Source organism: Alternaria alternata (assembly GCF_001642055.1).
Source record: "Alternaria alternata strain SRC1lrK2f unplaced genomic scaffold CC77scaffold_1, whole genome shotgun sequence".
Lineage (NCBI taxonomy): Eukaryota > Fungi > Ascomycota > Dothideomycetes > Pleosporales > Pleosporaceae > Alternaria > Alternaria alternata.
The window spans coordinates 17,335-39,449 of NW_017306190.1; the positions used below are offsets into that span (position 1 = coordinate 17,335).

The 22,115-nt window shown below is 50.5% G+C and overlaps 8 protein-coding genes across 8 annotated transcripts; 4 read left to right on the forward strand and 4 right to left on the reverse strand.

Annotated features, from left to right (window-relative positions):
* Positions 1-25: 25 nt before the first annotated feature.
* On the forward strand, positions 26-1,685 carry CC77DRAFT_1026840 (deoxyribodipyrimidine photo-lyase; the record flags this gene model as incomplete). Its single annotated transcript, XM_018526335.1, has 2 exons — positions 26-98; positions 154-1,685. 2 exons carry the CDS (start codon positions 26-28, stop codon positions 1,683-1,685), a joined length of 1,605 nt encoding a protein of 534 aa, XP_018391065.1.
* An 803-nt stretch (positions 1,686-2,488) lies between these two features.
* CC77DRAFT_521 (HET-domain-containing protein) lies at positions 2,489-6,447 on the forward strand. Its single transcript, XM_018532011.1, has 4 exons — positions 2,489-2,509; positions 2,565-3,973; positions 4,031-5,061; positions 5,106-6,447. The coding sequence occupies exons 2-4, from the start codon at positions 2,653-2,655 to the stop codon at positions 6,168-6,170; spliced, it is 3,417 nt and encodes a 1,138-aa protein (XP_018391066.1). The 5' UTR covers positions 2,489-2,509; positions 2,565-2,652; the 3' UTR covers positions 6,171-6,447.
* CC77DRAFT_951532 (SCO1 protein) lies at positions 6,200-7,883 on the reverse strand. The gene is made up of 4 exons (XM_018535389.1): positions 7,509-7,883; positions 7,220-7,429; positions 6,846-7,164; positions 6,200-6,790 (listed from the first exon to the last, which is right to left on the reverse strand). Exons 1-4 carry the CDS (start codon positions 7,794-7,796, stop codon positions 6,666-6,668), a joined length of 942 nt encoding a protein of 313 aa, XP_018391067.1. The 5' UTR covers positions 7,797-7,883; the 3' UTR covers positions 6,200-6,665.
* A 1,113-nt stretch (positions 7,884-8,996) lies between these two features.
* CC77DRAFT_895838 (HET-domain-containing protein) lies at positions 8,997-9,944 on the reverse strand (the record flags this gene model as incomplete). The annotated part of the gene is made up of 1 exon (XM_018533529.1): positions 8,997-9,944. A coding segment is annotated over one exon (948 nt), but the record flags the coding sequence as incomplete, so codon positions are not given.
* Positions 9,945-10,839: 895 nt separating this feature from the next.
* On the reverse strand, positions 10,840-11,559 carry CC77DRAFT_1026842 (hypothetical protein; the record flags this gene model as incomplete). Its single annotated transcript, XM_018526336.1, has 1 exon — positions 10,840-11,559. The coding sequence occupies one exon, from the start codon at positions 11,557-11,559 to the stop codon at positions 10,840-10,842; it is 720 nt and encodes a 239-aa protein (XP_018391069.1).
* Positions 11,560-12,035: 476 nt separating this feature from the next.
* On the forward strand, positions 12,036-15,300 carry CC77DRAFT_317 (chromatin assembly factor 1 protein). Its single transcript, XM_018531219.1, has 5 exons — positions 12,036-12,631; positions 12,686-12,788; positions 12,839-13,072; positions 13,126-14,230; positions 14,282-15,300. The coding sequence occupies exons 1-5, from the start codon at positions 12,512-12,514 to the stop codon at positions 15,042-15,044; spliced, it is 2,325 nt and encodes a 774-aa protein (XP_018391070.1). The 5' UTR covers positions 12,036-12,511; the 3' UTR covers positions 15,045-15,300.
* A 607-nt stretch (positions 15,301-15,907) lies between these two features.
* Positions 15,908-18,060, forward strand: CC77DRAFT_433 (membrane transporter). The gene is made up of 6 exons (XM_018531658.1): positions 15,908-16,240; positions 16,302-16,328; positions 16,379-16,613; positions 16,678-16,833; positions 16,915-17,795; positions 17,899-18,060. The coding sequence occupies exons 1-6, from the start codon at positions 16,046-16,048 to the stop codon at positions 18,001-18,003; spliced, it is 1,599 nt and encodes a 532-aa protein (XP_018391071.1). The 5' UTR covers positions 15,908-16,045; the 3' UTR covers positions 18,004-18,060.
* A 264-nt stretch (positions 18,061-18,324) lies between these two features.
* On the reverse strand, positions 18,325-21,879 carry CC77DRAFT_977730 (acetyl-CoA synthetase-like protein; the record flags this gene model as incomplete). Its single annotated transcript, XM_018535976.1, has 1 exon — positions 18,325-21,879. The coding sequence occupies one exon, from the start codon at positions 21,877-21,879 to the stop codon at positions 18,325-18,327; it is 3,555 nt and encodes a 1,184-aa protein (XP_018391072.1).
* Positions 21,880-22,115: the final 236 nt, after the last annotated feature.

Sequence of the window (22,115 nt, forward strand, 5' to 3'; positions counted from 1 at the left end):
GAACAAATCGCAGTCGCCTACGAAAATGTCCAAGAGAACATCATACGAACGCTCCGAACTCGGACACACAACTCTTAAGCGCGCAAAACAGGTAGACGGTAAGTTATGATTGAACAAAATGCAGGTGAGACATACGTTGATTCCGTACCCCAGAGGATCTGCCATTCGATCAAGTTCAGGAAGCTCTCGGCGCGCAAGATGAGATCAAGGACGTGACTAAAGTAGCGCATTGGTTCCGCCCTAAAGACCTTCGCATTCAAGACAATACCGCGCTGCATCATGCTTCCGAGCTTGCCCAAAGCGCAAAGAAACCTTTAGTATGTTTCTACATCAACTGCGCTGCGGACGAATCATGGCATGGGACCAGCCCTGCAAGAGTGGACTTTATGTGTGAGGGGTTGCGCATCATGCAGAAAGAGCTGAAGGAATTGAATATACCGCTAGTCTTCCTGGAATGCAGGGACAGAAAGAAGATTGTGGAAACAGCAGTGGAGTGGTTGAAGAAGCAGGAGATTTCACATGTGTTTGGCAACTTCGAATATGAGATTGACGAGATGCGGAGAGATCTAAAGCTCTGTAAAACAGCTGGCGACGATATCCAAGTCTCGTTGTACCATGACCAGACAGTTGTCGAACCGGGCACAATGCTCACAGGCACCGGGACACCGATGAAGGTCTTTACGCCATTTTTCAAAGCCTGGCTTGAAAGGCTAAAGGACGAGCCAGAGCTGCTTGACACCAACCCTGCGCCTGCCGCGAATCCATCGTCTGCAAAGAAGGAACTCAAGGATTTGTTCGATACGCCTGCACCAGAACCAGCAAAAGACAAGCTATTCGAGTCGGAAGAAGACAAGAAGAGGATACGAAAATTGTGGCCTGCCGGCCATGCTGCGGGAGCAAAACGCATGGACGCCTTCCTCAAGCAGATTGATCACTACGCCGCCACACGCTCCAATCCTGCCGCCAACAGCACATCCCGCATGTCCGCCTACTTCAGCGCGGGTATGTTTTCCGTGCGCGAAGCATTGCAGAAGGTCGTGGATTACAACCGCGGCAGTACTGATTTCACCGAAGCCAAAGCATCCAACGGCGTGTACGGTTGGGTCCGAGAAATCGTCTTTAGAGAATTGTACAGACAGACTACAATGACGACACCCCACACCTCGATGAACTTGCCGCAAAATCTCAAGTTCGACGCAGTAGAATGGGAAGACGACGAAGAAGGCTGGGAAAAGTGGTACAAAGGCGAAACAGGCGAACCTTTCATCGACGCCGGAATGCGCCAACTTAACGCCGAAGCATACATGCACAACCGGCTACGTATGAACGTCTCTTCTTACCTTTACTGCAATCTCCTCCTCGACTACCGCCGCGGCGAACGATACTTTGCCGAAACCCTCATCGATTGGGACCTTTCCAACAACACTCAAGGCTGGGAGCCTTCATACACCGTCTTCAACCCTGTTTCTCAGGCCGAGAGGAACGATCCTGATGGTGATTACATTCGGAAATGGGTGCCGGAACTCAAAGATGTCCAGGGCAAAGCGGTTTTCGCTCCCTATGCGAGGTTATCGAAGAGCGAATTCGAGAAGTTGGGATACCCGAAACCGCACGTGGATTGGAAGGAGACGAAGGCTAGAGCGCTGGATAGGTTTAAGAGGGGTTTGAGGAACGCGGATGTTTAGCCGGGCTAGACGAGGGGGGTTATGGCTGGATGATACCATACTGATTGTTTAGAATAATGCAGAATCATTGATATAGCATACGTTTCCAACTTTCATCCTTTTTCTTCTTGTTTACACCAACTTGCCGCTGCCTAGGCTTCTATCGAAACAAACCGAATCGTAATCGCTGCGTTCGTCTATTGGTGAATTGCAGTCCTACATTCTACCACTGAGCTACCGGCCCATTTAATGGACGTTGAAGATTGGGCGTAGTACAATAAATCTTGAGACAAAAAGATGGCTCCACGGCCTGTCCACGCTAAGTGCGTTGGGTGCATGTGGGGCCGACTGAACACCCCTCACCAGTGCCACAGCGGAGGCCAGTGCCCCATCCTTGTCCGTATAAGAGTATCCTGTTCTCATGAGTTACAATACCCTATTTGCGAGATGAAAGTAGCTGGACAAGGTAATGCAGTAGGCAGCATCATGTGTAGTGTCCATGCCAAGTGCTGCGGGGGAAGGCTGAGCTGCATAGCCTGCTTTCATCCTCAGCCTGCTGGACTCTTGAGTTGTCCTTCTCCTTCTTCTCTCTCTTTTGGAGGCTTTCAGCTGTCTATTGTTCATTCAAGATCCTTTAGCCTTGTTCGCACCTTCCAGGCTCCAGCTTCCAACCTTGGATTCATCCCTTCTCATCGCAAGCGGTACCTACTGTAACTGCCTCGATAGATGCTTGTAGATGCTTGTTTTGCACTCTGGAGCCTGATTTCTTGGCTGCGGCCATACACGATAACCTTCGAACGAACGTGCAAAGCCTTTAGAGTGTCGCCTATGTATACAGATTCGTGGTGAGCTAGCTGTAGCGCGAGACTATCTTCTAGAATTATTGCTAAGATATGATAGTTCTATCGCTACAATCCTGGACAAGTCTCGCACGTAACCTCTCGAATCGATTCTACCTTTCGTAGTGTGTGTACTCTCAATCTGTTTCATGCCACCAATGGAGCAACTCCGATATAAGCCGCTAGATCGCGATAGTGGTGCAATTCGCTTGGTTCGCCTTCTTCCAGGCACGAATGAGCCTATTCGGCTTGAACTCATTCACTCGAATTTTGATGAGGAGCCACATATTCCTTATGAGGCTTTGTCGTACGTATGGGGGTCTCCAAATGAGGGCCGGGCAGTAGAGGTCGACGTTCAGCAATTGACGATCACTCCGAATCTGAATCTGGCGCTACTGAGATTGCGTCGCGCAAATGAAGACCGGATCTTATGGATCGATGCGATTTGCGTCAACCAGTCTGATGACAAGGAGAAAAGTGAACAGGTGGCAAAAATGGCCAATACATTCGCAAGAGCCGAGAAAGTAATTATCTGGATAGGTGAATCCACACCTGAAACGGACGTGGTCTTCCATTTAATGCAATTTCTGGAAATGGAAGCACAGAAATATCCGTATGAGAACTGGGAGCCTTCAGACAAACGGTGGTTGAGGCTATGGTCTACCGTTGGAAATTCAAATGAAGATCTTGTCTTGCAACGGGGCAAGGGTTTAGAGAGCATTCTGTCTCGACCTTGGTTCCAAAAAGTATGGAACATTCAAGAATTCTCCAAAGCACCGGCTGCTGAAGTGGTGTGCGGCCTGGAAACAGTATCAGCTCCTATATTTGTGGTCGCGCTATTTCTGGTAGCCGGTTCGCAGTTTCAAGCAGTCTTTGGTCTTATTTATGGACTTGAGCAGAAGTACTCCTGGTCGACAGAGCTCCCAGATCTCTGCAAAAGTCTACTGAAGCACAAGGAGTGGCTGGCGGTCGACTTCGCGGATAAAATATATGGATTGCTTGGCCTTTGGTCACACGAACATACTAAAGAGCTCGTGCCAGACTATCCCAAGATTTCAGCAGAGTCGATTCAAGACGCTATTGCGGCTGTACTAGGGTTTGACGTCGGCTGGAAATCTACATGTCGCTTACCAGAGTGGGAGCTATCAGAGTTGCACGAGAATCTTTTTTCACTGGTCGACAAAGTTAGTAGATGGGCCGTCAGAGAAAGGCAACTTATAACACTGGAGGCTATCATGGACCGAAATAAGGTCCGAGTTGTCGGGAGCAGTTTTCATCCGGGGAGTCTCTTGTGGGAACCAATCCTGCTTCACGACACGGAGATGGCGAAGTTGCTCTTCGAAAAGGGCACAGACGTAGACCTTCGCAACGAAGGTTCGTGCAATGCGCTCGTTGCTGCTTTGAAGAATGGTCACAAGCAAACAGTAGAGCTATTACTCGAGAGATTCACCGAAGTTGTCAGAAGCTACGGTGATTACCTCAACATCCTTCACCATGAGGAGCTTCGAGAGCTGATACCTGGAGCAGTCGATAACTCTGACTTACCTAGTGGAAAGGGTCGTGATGGTTCCCAAGTGGTGTTGACTGATGACACTAACAGCTCTACAAAGAACAGCCATACATTTGTCAATTCGACCAGTGATCGAGAAGAATACGATGGCATGACAAAAGTAGATCTAGGAGGGTCCCACCGAGTCCTCGATACTTGGTTTCAGCAACAGAAGTTCGAAAACGTCGATGTTCAGTCGCTCGTTTCCGAAGAGGGCGACACGGCCTCTGACACCTCAATGCCTTTGTCGTCATGGGCTAGCGAGACGGAACTTACCATCGTTGGTGTCCTTGCCAACAGTTCTATTCTTTCTCCGCTGTACTCAAAGGCGCTGCAACTCATGCCCGAAGAACGATTTATCAACAATTTCAGACGTTTACTGCGGGCTTTCCATGGAAGTCTCGTAGCATCCGACAATTCGAATATCACACGCCAGCTTGCAAAACTTTTGAGGTCTAAGCAACGCCAAAGTAGGATTGCCAGGATGTTCGTAGCCCGACACGTAGCTTTGCAAAGCTCTTGGAATGAGGAGGATCTCGCCAGTTTACGTGACAAGGAGAAGCAAGCTTATACAAACGTGGACGGTTGGCTTGATAAAACTATTGTCTCCTCTACTATCATCGATAATCAAGCAGACAGCTCAGGAGATATGAATACAGAGTCCGAAAGTGGTAACGACAGCGACTCTGAGTTTGATGGCGAAGAGAACATGTCTCATTTTGCCCAGTATCCGAGATTAGACCTTGTTGTTCAGAAGCTCGTAGAAGGAAGACCTTTCCAAGATATGCTGACCAGCTTCAAAGAGCTTCTTCTACCACCTGGGCTTCTGAAAGAGCTGTTACCGATACCAAGAGACAGCATCACCTATGGAACAACGGAAGAAAATGGTCTTCTGTCAACTGTTCAGGGGTTTTTAGAGAAGATCACCGCGTTGGAATGGGATTGGTGGCCGCTATCGCCTAGGATGAGATCACTGAAACCCAGTGAAACACGTGTTTATTGGAAATGTGTAAGTCTATCGCTTCTACCTAAAGTTCGATACTGATTCGAAAGTTTTGTGGAACAAATCGATGGAGAGAACTGAAAATGGAGCAACAAGAGATTTTAGACGAGGTTCTCAAGGAGTCTTCCGCCGATGATCATCCTCGACCGCTTTGTGCTTTACTCCGAGACACAAAAAGCGCTAGCTGTATGAAGACATCTAGTCTTTCTCAACACGCAGCCAGTCAACCACATCAAGATGCTGGTCCCAATTCTCACATTTCCGCTTCTTCTAACGTATCACCTTCATCACTTGGAACTCAGGCGATGCGATCACAGCCCGGGAGTGATGCTGTTTCACAAGCAGCAGGGAATGGACCTGTACAACCTACCTCCGCGAGTACATCATCCTCGCAAGACTCATCAGGAAACAACTCAGCATACAACAAGCAGCTCTGGGTGAATTTTGGAGTGGATGGCTCATGGACTCCAACGGAACTAGACCAGCTTGGTGGCCTCAACTTGGTGAGCGACTCCGCCTTCCTACGGAACCTTGGAAGAAGACACCGTGAGATAAGGGGTTGGTTTCGCCACTACTTTTCATTCCGCATCATAAGCTACTGGGAATTTCTCCGGTTCAAAAGACTGCCACTACTTCCTCCTCAGACTATCGATGTTGAGGCAGATTTGCCCACATCTAGCGACTACGAATATGATCCGAGGCCACCGCGCGCGACAAGAGATAAGCCTGGCATCACCAAGCACGAATTCGAAGTCTATGTACGACTCTGTCTGGATCCCTGCTGGCTGTCATCTCTGCTCATGCCACACAAGTGCCGCACAGTAGGAGATTCCGCTGTTGATATCGTCGATAAGATTCCAAAGTACAAGAAGCTTTTGGAACAGCGCGCCCAAGGAGACGAGCACGTTTGGGGTATAAGAGCAAGATACGTTGTGTCTGGTATTCGTGTGGTTGCGCTTCACATTGCAATTCTTTGCATCTCTTTTGGCGTGTGGATCTGGTGGCAATGGAAGCATCCGGATGACCTCCAAGGAGCCGCGGTTGCGCTCACAGCTGCGTTCCTGCTCATATCTACATTTTGGAGTGCGACTGGTGTTCTTAGGGATTTACGCTAGCTTCGCAGGAGTTTGTTTGGTGGTAAAACGTATGCCATCTTCCAAGATATGCTATTCATTGATCAGACAGGATATTCGTGGTGGCAAGAGCATTGAGCTTTGCCAGGGCGCAAGGCGCAACGCATGTTCGTTCATGAACATCAACGCTATGGATACAGACATACGCCTTAGACGTATATACTAGCATCAAGGATCATGCTCTTTGCTATTGCGCGCTGTTGTAGACGATAGCTTCGAGTTGTTATCCACACCTGTCAACTTCATGTTCGCAAGCGGCGTCTACATGTTCGTGACATGATTGTTCATACAGGTAGTCTACAGACCTTCACTCGTGGTATAGTACAAGTCCACTCCTATCATATTCATACACTGTAGTTCTGCACCTCCGCTTGCAACCGATGCACCCCGCGCTCGCTTCTCAGGAGCATTTGTATGCAAGCCACACACCCCCGTTGTGTTTGTCCCTTCAGTTTTCCGCTCATGTCGTCCAGTGGTCTACTCCCATCTCATTTCCTTCTTCAAAGGCTTCTCCCAGTCCTTGATATGATCCGAAATGACCTTGGCAGCCTGGTCAGCGGTGAAATTGCGTCCGATCGCCTCGACGAAATCGCCCTCTGGATCTGTTTCATATCTGTTAGTCCAAAGTTCCTGCGCTCTATGTACAACGCAACATACCCATCAGATAGAAGTAAATGCTGTGATCAACCAGGTAGTCCTGACCGGGCTTGGTATCCTTGGGCGTGCTAAAGTACACCCTATACGCCTTGCAAGTATCCTTGATCTGCTCGTGGTTGCCCGTCAACCCAATGAAATCAGGGTGGAACTCGGCCAGGTATTCCTTGAGTACGCTCGGGTTGTCGCGCGCGGGGTCGCATGTGATCATGATGGGGAGGAGGACGTTTCCGCATTCGGCAACGACTTTATCGTACATGAGGGCCATTTTGTCGAGTTCGTCGGGGCAGATGTCGGGGCAGTGGGTGAAGCCGAAGTAGACCTGTAATACTACTGTCAATATGGGAGCTTAGAGGGGAGTAGAGGTGTTGTCGTACCAAAGAGTATTTGCCTAGCATGTCCTCGTTGCTAAAGGGCTTGCCGTTGTGGTCTACGAGGTGGAATGGCCCGCCTACTTTGGGCTTGCCAATGCCTTTTGTCTGCTCTGCTATCCGCTTTCGTGCCATGCGCTCTTTCTCGTATGTGAAGTAGGCCCATAGTCCTCCACCGGCTGCAACGAAGAGGATTGCGGCTGTGAGGTTGAATGGCTGGAGATATCGTCAGCCTCTAATCATATGCCCAAATTTCGACTATCTCATGTATGGCCCTTCAGACAGCTAAACATACCCCGCCCTTGTTCCTTGCCCGGATTTGATCTATCGTCTTGAGCTTGCTCCGCGACGCCGATTGCGAGAAATTCCTTGTCTGACTCTGGCAGCTAGTCGCTGCCTTCCCAGATGCGTTCCGTGCTGTCTGTAATTGCCTCAGACATGTTGTGTTTGCCGCCGCTACTTTCCGCGATGATGCGGCCGGACTCGATGTGCTAGAGGCGAATGTTCGATACGTGATGCGCGCCGCTTGTGGGTTTTGGATACTTCTCGTGGCCGTGGCCATACATCTGGTTGGCGCAGCCATTTAGGTGGTATCGTTGGAGAGTGTATGACGACGTGGTGTTGCGAATTGGTGTTCCGGGAGACTTTTCTCATGATTCGAGATGCGAACTCGCCGCGCTCGGGCCAACCTCGACTGACATCTTGCTCACTTGCTTACATGTACATCTCCGCCTCAACGCGTCACCGAGAAAGCCTATCTATCGACTTTATACACGGCAATACATGGTTTAGTTGGAATCACAATCTATTCCCATGTCTTATTAGGCCAATGCCTTATAGAATAGCCATCACGTTCGTTGTCGGCCTATCTGTTCAACAGCTTCATCACTCAGCCCGAAACAGGGCGGACTTATCCAACCTTCTGAGCAGTTTTCTCGGATTATGCTCCAGAATGAATGAGTACTGCAATCCGTCGAGACGATAACAAGTCAGGCTGTTAAGCCGAGGTTCGACGACAACATGTTTATCTTAAGAGAAATTATTCCTTGTAATGGAGCAGATGAATCAATCATTGTTACACCCACCTTTGTTTGCATTCCAAACTAGACCGAGAGAATTGCTAGATCACCGAGATTTCGATATAGCGAGATGCATGAAAAGTACATTGAGTGTTACGAGAAGTAGGAAAGCATCTACGATAGGCTAGGATTATTCGACTATACTAAACAAGCGTGATCTCACAGGCACCGTAGTCTTCTCTCATGCGTTCAAACTCATCTTTACGAAGATACTTAAACACTCCAACGCGCTCATACGCCCCTATGCAAGTGGCGGACCGTCCAAGTATCAGTCCGTCCACTCGTCTCTTCAACAACATGAGAATTGGAAGAAGTGTTACCAAATATGGTCCGTCTGAGCTTCCTTCTTCTCTCATCGCTCGCCGTGTAGTTCTCTCTTCGGTTCCATCCATGAGTCGAACATCAACCTGAACCAAAGTTGTGTCAATGTGGATACTCGCACTGGAGATGTTGTGCCGCGACGTAGATAGTTTGTGTTCCAGCGTATGTGTTGTGGCGCTCGACCTTCTGGGCAACGGTAAAATATAAACTTCGAGCGATGCTGGAATCAGTGTGCCAGTCAAGCGTATCGTGCCAGATGAGACGGGACCGTAAGGGTTGGTGGTTGAAGGCATTACTTCAGTCTGCACGTTGTTGACTAGTGTTTTCTCCCCGACAGCTGAAGAATAGAATACTATTCTCTTTGGCAGTTGAAGCGACATCCAACTCCAAGAAGGGGCAAAGAATGACGACGGACGTGCTGTTTCGTCACAATGCCATAGAAGTTCTTTACAGATATCTTCCCTCCACAAGCCTGCGAGATATTTACCATTAAACCGTGATGCGAATCGAGAAGCAAGAGCTGATATTGCGACTGGCGTATCTGTAGGCTTCGTGAGTAATCTCTCACTGTACGGTTCGGCAACATCGCTCCTCCAAAACTGCGCAAAATCTTCGAGACTTGTATACTCCATCCGGGCCCCAAACATGTCATTACGTTGTAGAATTGAGGAACCGACAGTGTTGCTTCCGTGGTACTCGCAAGAAGAAGACTTTTTGCATTCCCAGCTCATTTCCCAGTTGCCATACGCAAGGAAACGGCGAGCGCATAACCTCTCCTGTAGAGTCCAACCCCTCTTGTACAGGGGCTCATCTATGTCGTGATGCAATTCGGGTACTGCCCTGTAGACAAATGAAGTTGCGCTTCCTCTTATATCCAGGCTGACTGTTCCTTCACAAGATGGCCTCTCTTTTCGCAGAAACCCTTCATTCGCGGATTTCGCTGCAGCAACAGCCAGAACCAAGTCAGCATTGCTGTATATACTTGCCATTATACTTGATTGGTGCTCCCAATCTAGCTCGTCGTCCTGGACGATGCACAGGCTATCGATCCAGATATGCGTAAATCCAAGCGCTCGCGTAACATAAATGGCATCCGAGAATGTCGACGGTAGTTCGTGGGCAGGAATCTTGTCTTGAAAGCTAGCCAGAGTTTCTAAGGTGGTTCGGAGTGGTTGCGCATCGCCCCAGCAATGGCTGAGCGCAACATAGGAGCCCTGGGTCGAGTCTTCTGACGCCAGCGCAAGCTTAATAACATCACCCCGAAGGTCGATCAGCCGAGAGGGACCAGTCGTATCAAATTTCCCATCACACAGCTGATGGCCATTCTGGCAGGTTGACAACCATCGTTGTGCCAAACTCAAGCACGCAGGATCAACAGCTCGTTGAGGGACTGGCTTATACTTTTCCAGGCGGATGGGGAGATCGGAATCTGTGATGTTGGTATCTGGAGACATATCTATTAACAGAACTAGCTTTACCTTTCAGAAAGACGGTGTTCGTTGCCCACAATGCGGGATTGAGAGTATGCGGCAACCCCGTCATAAAGGAATTGGTCAAACGTAAGAGGTACTGGCCATCTAGGTTCAGTTTAAGTTTCACAGTCAACCACACGAATCCGTATTGTTGCATCGCATCTTCCTTGACGGCCGTTATGAGGCGGCAAAACATGCAGCCGCCTTCGGCGCTTTCTTCCCAGGGCCGGTCGACTTCTTTCTGGCCGAAGTATTCGGCTACCGACTCTAAATCCAGGTCTTCTACAGAGATGTCGCTATTGCAATTCGGACATCGTTTGGCCACGTCTGCAGGTGGCGTCGGAGCCTCAAGGTGTCCTGGAGCGATGACTTGGCCGCCTTCGGACTGCATAGCGATCGATCGTGGTGCGATGATGAAAGGACGGTGTTGAGAGTGTTCTGTTTCGCATGCGTATCGTTAGCTCTGGGTCGTAAGATAGAGTTGAAGTCGTCAGGCTGAGGCAGAAGTTGGATCCTGATGCTGCATGGTGGCTTGGCTTAGCGAACACAGCCCATGGAATCTAGATCACGCGGCCCTCTATCTGATGATGACAACAGCGGGGACTGGCTGCGACATGACTGGGACCCGATATCGAGTGCAGTGTGATTAGGTGATTACTAAGGAAACGCTGTTTAAGAACGTCCACTCGGTCGTGTAGCGAGGTGTAAAGGGATGTCCACTCGAAATGCTTTCCGCCACCACTGACTGCACTTTTCACTTTATGCCAATAGCCTTGAGAAGCTCTTCTTTCTGCGTCTTGCCAATCGAGCCTTCTAGTTCGACACCCTTGACGACCTCACTCATGCTCTCCATCTCTTTGACGCCTGTGCCATGTGCAAAGTGCCAGAGCTCTTCTTCCTCATAGCGCACCTGAAACGCTTGCCAATTTTGCGCTTTCAGCGTGTTGACATGCTCTGTGACAGCTGCCGATGGACCGGAGTAGACGAGAACGCCGGGATAACCAGGCTTGGTGATTCCAGACACGGGCGGCGTCGACGGTGGTGGCAAGAGTGCAAGTTTGCGTTTGTTGGTGTTTAGAAGGTGATGCAGCCATACAATGACGGTTTTGGGGGTGATGTCGGCTCCTGCCATTGTGTCGCTACTTGCATCAGATGTGGCAGGAGCGAATTCAACGACCTGCTGGAAGGCAGCGACGATGGCATCAAGTACTTCCTCTCCTTCGGCTAACCCAACATCCTTGACCGCTACTTTTACACGTGTCCGCAAGTCGTTCTTTGCTGCGTCAGTCGCAGAGATGATGTCCGGCAATCCTAATTCCGGATACGACTCCGGTAACCGAAGAAGGAGCGATGCATGGTTGTCGTGTGAGAACTTTAACTCCCGTGACTTGGGACCATAGTGCGTCTGATTGGGATACATGGCCTCTAACAGCTCGAGCTCGGTTTCAAGGCGGGTGGGTCCATGGTCTGACATGGTAAATGCAGATGCAGCTGGAAGTTGGCGAAACGGAAAATTCTACTGTATGCTTTTGTTCGGCAACGGTGGCCAGGGCATTGGGGGTATCTGGCATATAACCTGCTTTTGTTGCAAATCAAGACGCAGTGAGTGGACCGGTGTATCAAGTGATGCTTCGTATTAGGATAGTGTGGATGGATGTATTGGCCTCTTCTTCTCAGGATCGCGATCTTCAAGTCTAGGCCCGTGCATAGTGTCCTGGATGACATGGGGACGAAAACAATGGGTCAGTAGTTCGTGCCGCATAAATGATAAGAAACGTAGCTCGTTGTTGGATGCATAAGTGGCGCTGGAAGAGGCCCATATCTCGCTTGTGTCTCATCTTTTAGCCCGCTGCTGTCACCGGGGTGATGAAGGGGAGGGATGTCAACAATCTTGCTTCGCGGCGGCTACATGAACAGGTAGAGTGCTCGTCCAACAGCAACAAAGCTGCGCACAGGAATTAACGCCTCAAGACGCGTCCCTGCTGCAAGATACACCCGCTTTATAAAGAGGGCGTCGTGCCCGGTGCATCCGACCGTGAAACTAAAACCAATAAGCTTTCCTGATCGAGCTAGCAGGCGACGCGGAGTTCGCGCGCTACTGGGCTCGTGTGCAGGCCGCCCAGAGAGGTGCTAACCACCCCCAAGACGCATCAATTACCTCAAAGACTATCTCGAGAGATCTGCACGCTCCCAAAGAAAACATTGCACCCCAGACCCGAAACCATATCCGCTGCCATCCTCTCGTGAACACTCACAAACCATCTTCTGCAATCAGCACCCACGGCACCCTCTCTGCAGCGACGCAATCATAGTCTTACACCAACAAACCAGCACTTTACGCATACCTCCACGCACACGCTTCCATACGACTGCCGACTCAGAACCTCGATTCTTGAAAGGGCCCATGAGCCGTAGCCTCGCCGAAAATGAAGGCTGCTCCGCTTTTGGTGTCCTGGCACAACGAGAACGCTCCCATATACTCAGCTCACTTTGAGCCGCACGGCAAGGGACGTCTGGCAACAGCTGGCGGAGACAACAATGTCCGGGTGCGTCGGCATGCACATATCAACGACTTGGACTTGCGCTAATATATATAACAGCTTTGGAATGTCGAGACACATGGTGAAGAGCGCAGGGTCACCTATCTGTCAACCCTCGTAAAGCACACACAGGCCGTGAATGTGGTACGATGGTGTCCACGAGGTACTTCGCTTCTGCATATGCAAACAAGAACAGCAACTAATCTCTTATAGGCGAAATGCTCGCGAGCGCCGGCGACGATGGCAACGTCCTGTTGTGGGTTCCAGCTGAGAACCAGACCACGCACAACTTCGAAGAGGGTCTCGAAGACAAGGAGACATGGCGGGTCAAGGCCATGTGCAGGTCTATAGGGTCTGAGATTTACGACCTTGCCTGGTCTCCAGACGGCGTCTTCTTCATCACAGGAAGTATGGACAACATTGCCCGCATATACAACGCTCAAACTGGTACGACATCTGCTCTGGTACCACCTGTCCGATAGTTGCTCAATAATCTCTAGGAAGCATTGTACGCCAGATCGCCGAGCACAACCACTACGTTCAAGGCGTGGCATGGGATCCCATGAACGAATACATCGCAACCCAGTCGTCCGATCGATCCGTGCACATCTACACACTGAAGAACAAGGACGGTCAATTCTCGTTGGCCCAGCATAGCAAGGTCACCAAGATGGACCTACCCGCGCGACGTGTGTCCTCGAATAGTCCTGCACCTCCAGACTTCGGCGGCCGAGCGTCCTTCGTTGCCGACTCAATGGCCATCGGCTCGCCGGTGCCATCAATGCCTGGCACACCGCAATCACTGGCTCTCCCAACCATGCATCCGCCGCCAACTTCACACAGTCGTCGTTCATCGTTCGGCTCCTCTCCATCGATGCGCCGCTCCGCCTCGCCCGCTCCCTCGATGCCACTACCAGCGGTCATGCCGAACTCTCCCAGTATCAGCAGTATCGGCACGATTGGGGTTCGCAATGCACCCATCTACTTCAACGAAACTTTGACCTCGTTCTTCCGACGCCTTACATTCGCCCCCGATGGCAGCTTGCTGTTCACGCCCGCAGGCCAATACAAAGCGATACACCCGTCAATTGGCGAAGCGAAACCAGCCGAAGACATCACAAATACAGTGTACATATATACGCGTGCAGGGCTGAACAAGCCTCCGGTTGCATATCTTCCGGGTCACAGGAAGCCATCGGTTGCTGTTCGTTGCTCACCGGTGTACTATACCCTACGCCAGACTGTTCCACCTACGAGGCAGATCACCATCGATACTTCAAACATGGACGACGAGATTCCTTCCTTACCCGAGCCAGTCATGCCTTCAAAGCCTCCTACGTCTCATTCATCCATGGATCCTCCGCCCATTACAAGTGCACCTTCCCCTTCCCCAAGCCTCTCAGCGCCGTCACCAAAGCCCACCGATGGCGAAGCTTCTTCCCAATCTGGGGTGCCAGCCGGGCCCCCGTCAGCTTTCACTCTCCCATATCGAATGATTTATGCCGTTGCGACACAAGATGCTATTCACATTTATGATACGCAACAACAAAAGCCACTGTGCATTGTCAGTAATCTGCACTTTGCTACTTTTACTGATATTACTTGGTAAGTGATTGAGAAGAACATTAGCCTGTGACGCGACTGACATGTTCACAGGTCCAATGATGGCTCAATGCTGCTGATGACCTCTTCCGATGGCTTTTGTTCATCGGTCACATTTGCTCCTGGCGAACTTGGAGAGAAGTACACTGGACCGCTAGCTGTCCATAGTCGACCACAGCAGACACCTGCTGCGATCAATACCACAGGGGGCCACGCATCGAACAACTCTACTCCAACCCCCACACCAACGACTGGAAGCATGTCAGCTACTGCAACGGCAACTGCGCCACCTATGCAGAGGCAACCATCTGCAGGCTTCCCAGCCTCTCCGAGCTCCTTCGTTCCCGCAAGACCCGGCAGCCCCACAAGGAGCAACTCTGTTTCCAGCATTGCTACTGCTTCGTCCTTTGCTCCAGGTGCAGGTGACCAGAGCAACATGAACGCCCCAACCCCAGCTATGTCGTCTGTCCCTAGTATAGCTGCCGCCAATTCTGGGCCTGTACCAATGTGGACGCCACCCCTTACACCAGCTCACGGACAAGGCGCGACTCACAGTGCAAGCAGCTCAGTCGGTGGCATACCCAACATCGGCCAGGTCGGACGAAGAGAAAGCGAAATGAGCGAGTCTGATCGTGACGATGTATCTTCAACCTCGAAGAAGCGAGAGTTGCACGCGGTACCAGAACCGGACGTAGATGCGCGAGAGAGCAAGAGACGACGGATTGCGCCAACACCAATTACAATGATGGCGGAGGGCGACAGTGCAATTGCCAGCACCGAAGAAGATACCCCCACGCAGACGCCAGGCCAGCAGTAGGCTTTTCATATTGTTCAACTGTTCCTCCGATTTGATGGTTGCGTATACCTTCTTTTAAGCATGGCGTTTAGGATATTAGGGTTTCATCCACGGCGATATCATGTACAGGGCTTTTCTTCTGCCTGATCATATACTAGCATGGTGCGTTTATCATCCACTTACCAGAGCTTTCACTGCACGATGATACGTGCGATTCATGGTTCAAAAGATAGGTCACAACCAATGCAGGTAAATTCAAGTAGAGTCACCCTCCCTTGGCGGCGTTTGCATTCTTCGTCTACATTTTTATTCTCCCAATCAACCTCTCTGACGTCGGCACCTCTGTCGCATGTAGCCGATCTCCGTATTCAATCACCTCGCGCGCGCATCTCCACATACACCCACACACACCCGACATCCGATTATACAAGCCGTGTACGTTGCAAACACCTTCCCACAGTGGTATCGGTATCGCTAGCAACGCAACCCCCCAAGAGATTCCAAGAGATTATCCCCTGTCACGACCAGCCCGCTTACCATGTCAGCCAATCACAGTCCAGCCATGAGCTTAGCAACCGGCTTCCTTGATTTGTCGCGTTGATCGCTGCGTTCGGCCCAAGCGAAGAAAACGTGGTGGGATCGGACGTTGCATTGGGTAAGAAGAGCGGAGGGAGAGGAAATGTTCTTGTCCTTACGCTATATTGCTGCATGTGCCGGCCGGTGAGATGGCTAGATATCGGCGCCATGTCGACGCTGTAGATGTTTAAGTCTACCTAACCCCTCTGCGTTCCCTGGGCCCTGTGCTCCTCCTCCTCCTCCTCCTCCTCCTCCTCCTCCTCCTGCCCCACCCTTCTGTTTAGTACGCCGCATCATTCCAATTTGCTTTTTTCCTTGGCTGTTTTTGCGGTGGCTTGCTGAATGTCGCGTGCGAACTTTTTTGACGTTTGGATAAGAGTATTTTGAACACAAGGTACTCTTGGTGGTGTGTCGCGTTCGCGTCGCCCGTGAGCCCGTTGCGAAAGATGGACGATACGGCTAAGATTGGAGATGATAAGAAGGTGGTGCAGGAGCAGGGACGGGAGCAGGATCACGATGTCGAACAGCAAGATGCATACGGCGAGACGAGGAGTTTGGGTAAAGACGATATTTTACAGCTCGAGCATACGGATCCGGTGCTAAATGCAAAGATGCATTTGGTTAATAATGCTATCGACGAGGTGAGCTTTGATTTTAGGAAGAGAGTCTAGTTGTGTGTACTGATTGGTTGGGTGTTTGCAGATTGGGTTTACGACGTATCAATGGAAGGTATTACTTGCGTTTCCACGAGCACTTGGACGTTATCTAATCTCATTTAGCTCTTCGTCTTGAATGGTTTCGGCTACGCTGTCGATTCGCTCATCCTACTTATACAATCCGTCATCGCGGCCCAGGCGACCCTCGAGTTCAATCCTTCCTACCAAAACGGGTTGACCATCGCTGCGTACGTTGGTATGCTCACGGGCGCTCTATTCTGGGGCCTATCTGCCGATATTATCGGGCGGAAGACGGCCTTTAACGTCAGTCTGCTGATCTGCTCCATCTTTGCGATTGGTACGTTCCGATTGTACAACATGTTTGTGAGATATGAACTAATTTCGTACGTGCATCTTTGCAGTGGCTGGTGCAAGTCCGAATTGGGAGGTTTTGGGCCTGTTTGTATGCTTGAGTTCTTTTGGGGCTGGGGGTAACCTGGTTCTTGACACTGCCGTCTTTCTAGAGTATCTGCCTAGTTATAGGCAGTGGATGCTCACACTCATGGCGGCTTGGTGGGGTATGTAACACCTTACTTTCGGTCGATCAGAGTGCAGCAACAAGGTCATCAAGCATACTGGATACTAACAAGCCCACACAGGCATCGGCCAACTCATCGCCGGTTTCTTCGCTTGGGCTTTCCTCCCAAACTTCAGCTGCGCAGATCCATCCATTGACCCAACGGCCGAACCTTGTACAAAGTCCAACAACCAAGGCTGGCGCTACGTCTGGTACGCTTCTGGCTCTTTAGTCTTCGTCATGTCCATCCTCCGCATAACCGTCATCCGACTGAAAGAGACGCCCAAGTTCCTCGTCAGCGAAGGAAAAGACGCAGAATGCGTCGAGACTCTCCACTTCATCGCAACAAAGTACAACCGCCCCTGCAGTCTCACACTCGCCCAGATGCAAGACTGCGGCACGGTAGATCGCATCGCAACACGGGGGAACAAGAGTAAATGGGGTTTTGGAGAAATCGCCATGCACCTACGCGGTCTTTACTCGACGCGAAGAATCGGTATCTCAACGTCTCTAATCTGGCTTTCCTGGACACTGATTGGTCTCGCTTACCCGCTGTACAACGTCTTTCTCCCCGCTTACCTTCGCTCCCGCGGCGCCGCTTTTGGTGAGCCCTCGCCCTCTATTACCTGGCGCAACTACACGCTCGTCAATTTCAGCGGTATCTGGGGTCCCGTGCTAGCTGGTTACATGTGCCATACGCGTCTTGGTCGGAAATATACAATGGTCATTGGCGCGTTGGTTACTATGGCTTTCTTCTTTGCGTATACGCAGGTCCGCACTGCGGTGCAGAATGTGGCGTTTACTTGTATCATTAACTTTTGTTTGAACATTTATTACGGAACGCTGTATGCGTATACGCCGGAGGTGCTACCGAGCGCGCACAGGGGTACTGGCAATGGGATTGCGATTGGGTGGAATCGTGTCATGGGGATCTTGAGTGCGGTTATTGCAACGGTTGCTGATGTAAGTCTTCTCTCACTTTTTTTCCTTGTTAACCTTTCTCTTTCTTCTATTAGATGCTTGGTACGAGGGTCTTGTGGGTTTTGTCGCTAACGTGGGAGGTCAGACTGGAACTGCCGTTCCGATATACATTTGTGCGGCGTTGTATATCTTTATGGCGCTGATTGCGGCGATTTTTCCATTCGAACCGTATGGCAGGAGAAGTTCGTAGGAGGTACGGATAGGTGCTCATCAACCCGCTTTGGGTTGGGCTTTCTCAACCCGAGGCACTGGGAGCAATCACGTAGAAAAGATATATTGTATGTAAGCCTACCTCAATCGTCTCTAGCGATGTACACATTGGTACAGCCACAAAGCGGAAGCTGAGTGCGAATCTGTCTCATCGAAACACTCCGAAATGACTCGTTTGACTTTCCCTCTCAACGTGGACACTCCAGCTGCTCCATAAATCATAGTCAATTGGTGAGCAATGAATATAGACTCGATGGTACGAGAAGCACGAGTAGACCAAGCCATCCACTATGTCATTACGCTAGCTAGTTTTACCAGTATCCCTGTCCATACGCGCTGATAGATGCGCTATGGTATCGGCAATAGAAGGGCAGCCCAGTATCTCCTCATTACTCATGTGGATTCCGTTCTTTGAGTATTCGGAAGCGAATGCGGCAGTGGCTACACTGTTACCCCAGATTTCATAGAAGGGGGTCTTGTCTGTGAATCCAGGATGTAACCTGAAGTCGGATCCCAATACTGACTCCCAAGCAGATAGCACTAGCTCCTCCAAAGCTTTGGGATATTCTGTTGCAGGTATCGAGCAGTCTTTTACCAATTCTTCACGGCTGGTAGAACCCTCACCTGGCGCAACCATATTCACCTGAGGAAGAGCTTCGGACAGTGGCCGCTCCAAAGCATCAGGTAGCTGTTGGTATACCTTGATGAAACTATCCAACACCGTCTTCACCCAATCTTCTGAGAAAGCCTTTGTGGAATATCTTAACTCAACTTCTAGCTTGTCATCGCGAGCGAACGTTTGCAGCCAAAGCTCGGCTTTGTCATGCTCGGGTTCATACACGCTAAACTCGCAGTCAGCAATCCTGGAGAACGGCGGCTTGACGAGCTCGAAGCTAAGATGGTTGACCACTGTAGAGAAGCGCGTCCACCGAGGCCAGTTGGTACAATTCTCGATGATTCGGTAATGCCCAAGATGGCCATGCTGAAGTGACTTGAGGTAATCGGCCTGAACCGAGCTGAGGAGCGAAGAGGTCGACGCAGTTGACACAATATCGGTACGTAAAGGCAGAATGTTCATACATGGCCCGAGAATATCGGAGACACCAGGCATGGGCAGATGTCTTCCAGAGGTTATGTATCCAAATACAACAGAGTCTTTATTTGCGAGTTTCGACAATACGATCGACCAGGAGGCAAGAACGGCGGTTGCGCTCGTGTGACCGGACGTCTTCAGGTCCACCAGTGGAATTATTGCTTTGACGGCGCTGTTGATGGGATAATCGATGCTGGGACAGGCTTGAGGACGAATTTCGCTCATCGTGCTATTGGCCAGAGCCGCTTTCCAGAAGGATTCGGAATCCTTACTTGTTGCTAGAGAAGCTTCCGCGCAGAAACGGGTGAAGGGAATGACATCCAGTGTCTTGTCAAGATACAACGCTTCTAATGATCGCCATAACTTGTCAAGACTTAGTGCATCGTACTGAGCATGAGAGATTCGGAGGACGAGTTGATTTGTGTTTTCCGCGGGATTTTGTACCAAAGTAAAAGCTACCAAAGGATCACCGAGTTGAGTATGTCGCTTTATGTCATTCTCAATAGTGTTCTTGACAATCTCATCCATGTTCTGACCGTCGCTAGCCTTGATAATGGCGAAGTGGAATGGGTAAGCTTTTGGCTTCAGGATAACCTGAAAGGTCTTCCTTGACTGTGCGACAAAGACTGTTCGTAAGAGCGCGTGCCGCTCTATGAGCTGTCGGCAAGCGTACCGCAGCTTCTCAACATCAAGTGCTGTAGGAAACTTGAAGATCATGTAGTCATGCCAGCCATGAGACTTGAGCAGACCTTGTCCGATGCACCAAGCTTGCCAATCTGTTGCTAGAGCAATGTTCTCGACATCTTCTTGTGAAATACTCGGGGCAATATCACTTATTGTGTATGTCAATTCTTCGCTTTCTCGCTTGGTCGACTGGTCGAGTACCCCGAAGCTGGCCGCTTTGCTCATAGTCTGGAGAGTCCGGTGCTCGAGAATGTCTTCGATGGAAACACAAATATGCTGCGTTCGTGCTTCCGCGATCAACTTGATACAGTGCAAAGAATCCCCACCGAGATGAAAGAAGTCATCTTGCAATCCGATGTACTCCGTGGGAAGACCTAACACGGTACTCCACAAACCTTGCATCGCCTTCTCTTGCAAAGTTACCGGGGAGGCCTTATCTACAGAACCAGTGTGCTTTACCAGTTCAATCAGCTGCATGTCAGCAGCTTGTTTGCGCAAAAGCTTCCGATCCAGTTTTCCGGATGGGTTCAGTGGTCGTTCTTTGAGCTCCACGAATCCGCGAGGTACCATGTGATCCGGAAGTATAGTCGCCAGCCTCTCTCTCAGCTGCTTAACCTTGTGGGAAAAGTCCGTGGACAAGCCGTGGACGAATGCAACAAGCATAGGCCCGGTACCGTTCTTGGGTTCCACAACCTCCGCTGCAACTGTTACCCCCGGCGGCAGACAATCGAGCATGGACTTTTCCACCTCTCCTAGCTCGAAACGCTGCCCGTGTAGCTTGACACGCGTATCTTTCCTCCCCACGATCTGGACAACACCATCCTCCACATACTTTGCCAAATCTCCAGTTCGGAATAAGGTACGTGGTCGCTCTTCTCCCCTCTTTTGTGCCCAAGTTGGTGGCCCTACGATAAATGCCTTTGCATTAGCTTCCGGATCGTTTCGATACCCCTGACACAACGCTGGTCCTTCGAAAAGTAGCTCTCCGGTTTCTCCAATTGGCGCCAAGATGTTCGCATCGTCTTGATCCACGATCCAGGCACAGCCCGTCATGAACTGCCGCGCTCTACATTTCTTTCCGCTGATGTCGATGGCATTGGCGATACCCACACCTTCTGTCATGCCAATGGCCTCCACAAGCGATAGCCGCGGTGCCCAGATATCGATGAGACGCTGAGTAACAGGCTCACCACCCACAGTCAGAAACTGTAGACAAGACACCTCATCCGGATTTAATAGGTTCAGCAGCGTGGGCGTAAGAAATGTCCGCGTGATTTCTTTTCTGGTGATAAAGTTTGCTATACCGCCCATGCGCTCTCGCTCTGGCGGAAGGACCAGTAAACCACCATTACACAGCGTCTTCAATGTAGTGACAACGCTGGCAGCGAAAGCTTGGGAGGCAAAGTTAAGAACGCGGCTGTTGGCAGCATAACCATGACCATGGACCACATTTGAAACCGCACTGCTTTGCGTGTGTTGGACTACCTTGGGCAAGCCCGTGGACCCAGATGTGAAGCATACGTAGGCAAGATCGTCGGGTTGGCCAATAGGCAGATCAGATTTGTCGTTCGTTCCGACGTCAGAGCTACTACTGCATATCTCCGACACAGTCGCCACCAGCTTCATCTCACCCTCTCCAGGAAATCTGTCTTTGAACTTTCCCTCCACCAACATCACTCGAGGACTGATCGTAGCTAGACACGCATGTAGTCGCTCCGTTGGATTGCCAGGATCAAGGGTCGTATACGCCATGCCCGCTTTCGACACAGCCATCATGCAGACGACCAGCCAGATGGACTTGTCGAAACAAATTGGAACGATTTTATCGGCCGTGATATCATCGAGCGTGATGCGTAGATGTCGGGCTAGACGCGTTGAGTAGTCGTCAAGTTGCGTATATGTTAGCGTACCGTCTGGGGCGTCGACGGCGGGTGCATCAGGAGAGCGATTCACTTGTGCGGAGAACACTTGGGTGATCGGAAGGTGAGGTTTTGGTGGTAGTGAAGCATTCCAAGACCATATTTGGTCTTCTTCCTCCTGAGTGATTATTCTCTTTTCGTCTTGGGATATGTCACCCATCGTCGCAGTGATGACTTGTATTCGTGCTTGGTGATGACGATATTGGTGGTGGGAATTGAATGCGATCGGGAAGATAATACGTCTACTGTTACCAACTACCTTGAACATCTATTATATCATACTAGCTACATACACTTGGCCTATTCTGCCCCGCACCGTGTGTCACCGGACACCAGTAGTAGCTTGAATCATTATTTGGCCGCTCGCCGGAGTTCTCGGCCCAATTCGATTTTCGG

Excerpts from the sequence above, each read along its gene's own strand:
- CC77DRAFT_951532 (XM_018535389.1), bottom strand. The coding sequence starts at position 7,796 with ATGGCTGCGCCAACCAGATGTATGGCCACGGCCACGAGAAGTATCCAA. Across the intron at positions 7,430-7,508 it reads GGGCAAGGAACAAGGGCGGG|CCATTCAACCTCACAGCCGC; the intron begins GTATGTTTAGCT and ends CGATATCTCCAG. Across the intron at positions 6,791-6,845 it reads CATTTACTTCTATCTGATGG|ATCCAGAGGGCGATTTCGTC; the intron begins GTATGTTGCGTT and ends GATATGAAACAG.
- CC77DRAFT_317 (XM_018531219.1), top strand. The coding sequence starts at position 12,512 with ATGAAGGCTGCTCCGCTTTTGGTGTCCTGGCACAACGAGAACGCTCCC. Across the intron at positions 12,632-12,685 it reads GCGGAGACAACAATGTCCGG|CTTTGGAATGTCGAGACACA; the intron begins GTGCGTCGGCAT and ends TATATATAACAG. Across the intron at positions 14,231-14,281 it reads ACTTTTACTGATATTACTTG|GTCCAATGATGGCTCAATGC; the intron begins GTAAGTGATTGA and ends ACATGTTCACAG.
- CC77DRAFT_433 (XM_018531658.1), top strand. The coding sequence starts at position 16,046 with ATGGACGATACGGCTAAGATTGGAGATGATAAGAAGGTGGTGCAGGAG. Across the intron at positions 16,614-16,677 it reads CTGCTCCATCTTTGCGATTG|TGGCTGGTGCAAGTCCGAAT; the intron begins GTACGTTCCGAT and ends GCATCTTTGCAG. Across the intron at positions 16,834-16,914 it reads ACTCATGGCGGCTTGGTGGG|GCATCGGCCAACTCATCGCC; the intron begins GTATGTAACACC and ends AAGCCCACACAG.
- CC77DRAFT_521 (XM_018532011.1), top strand. The coding sequence starts at position 2,653 with ATGCCACCAATGGAGCAACTCCGATATAAGCCGCTAGATCGCGATAGT. Across the intron at positions 3,974-4,030 it reads CGAAGTTGTCAGAAGCTACG|TCGATAACTCTGACTTACCT; the intron begins GTGATTACCTCA and ends TACCTGGAGCAG. Across the intron at positions 5,062-5,105 it reads CACGTGTTTATTGGAAATGT|TTTTGTGGAACAAATCGATG; the intron begins GTAAGTCTATCG and ends CTGATTCGAAAG.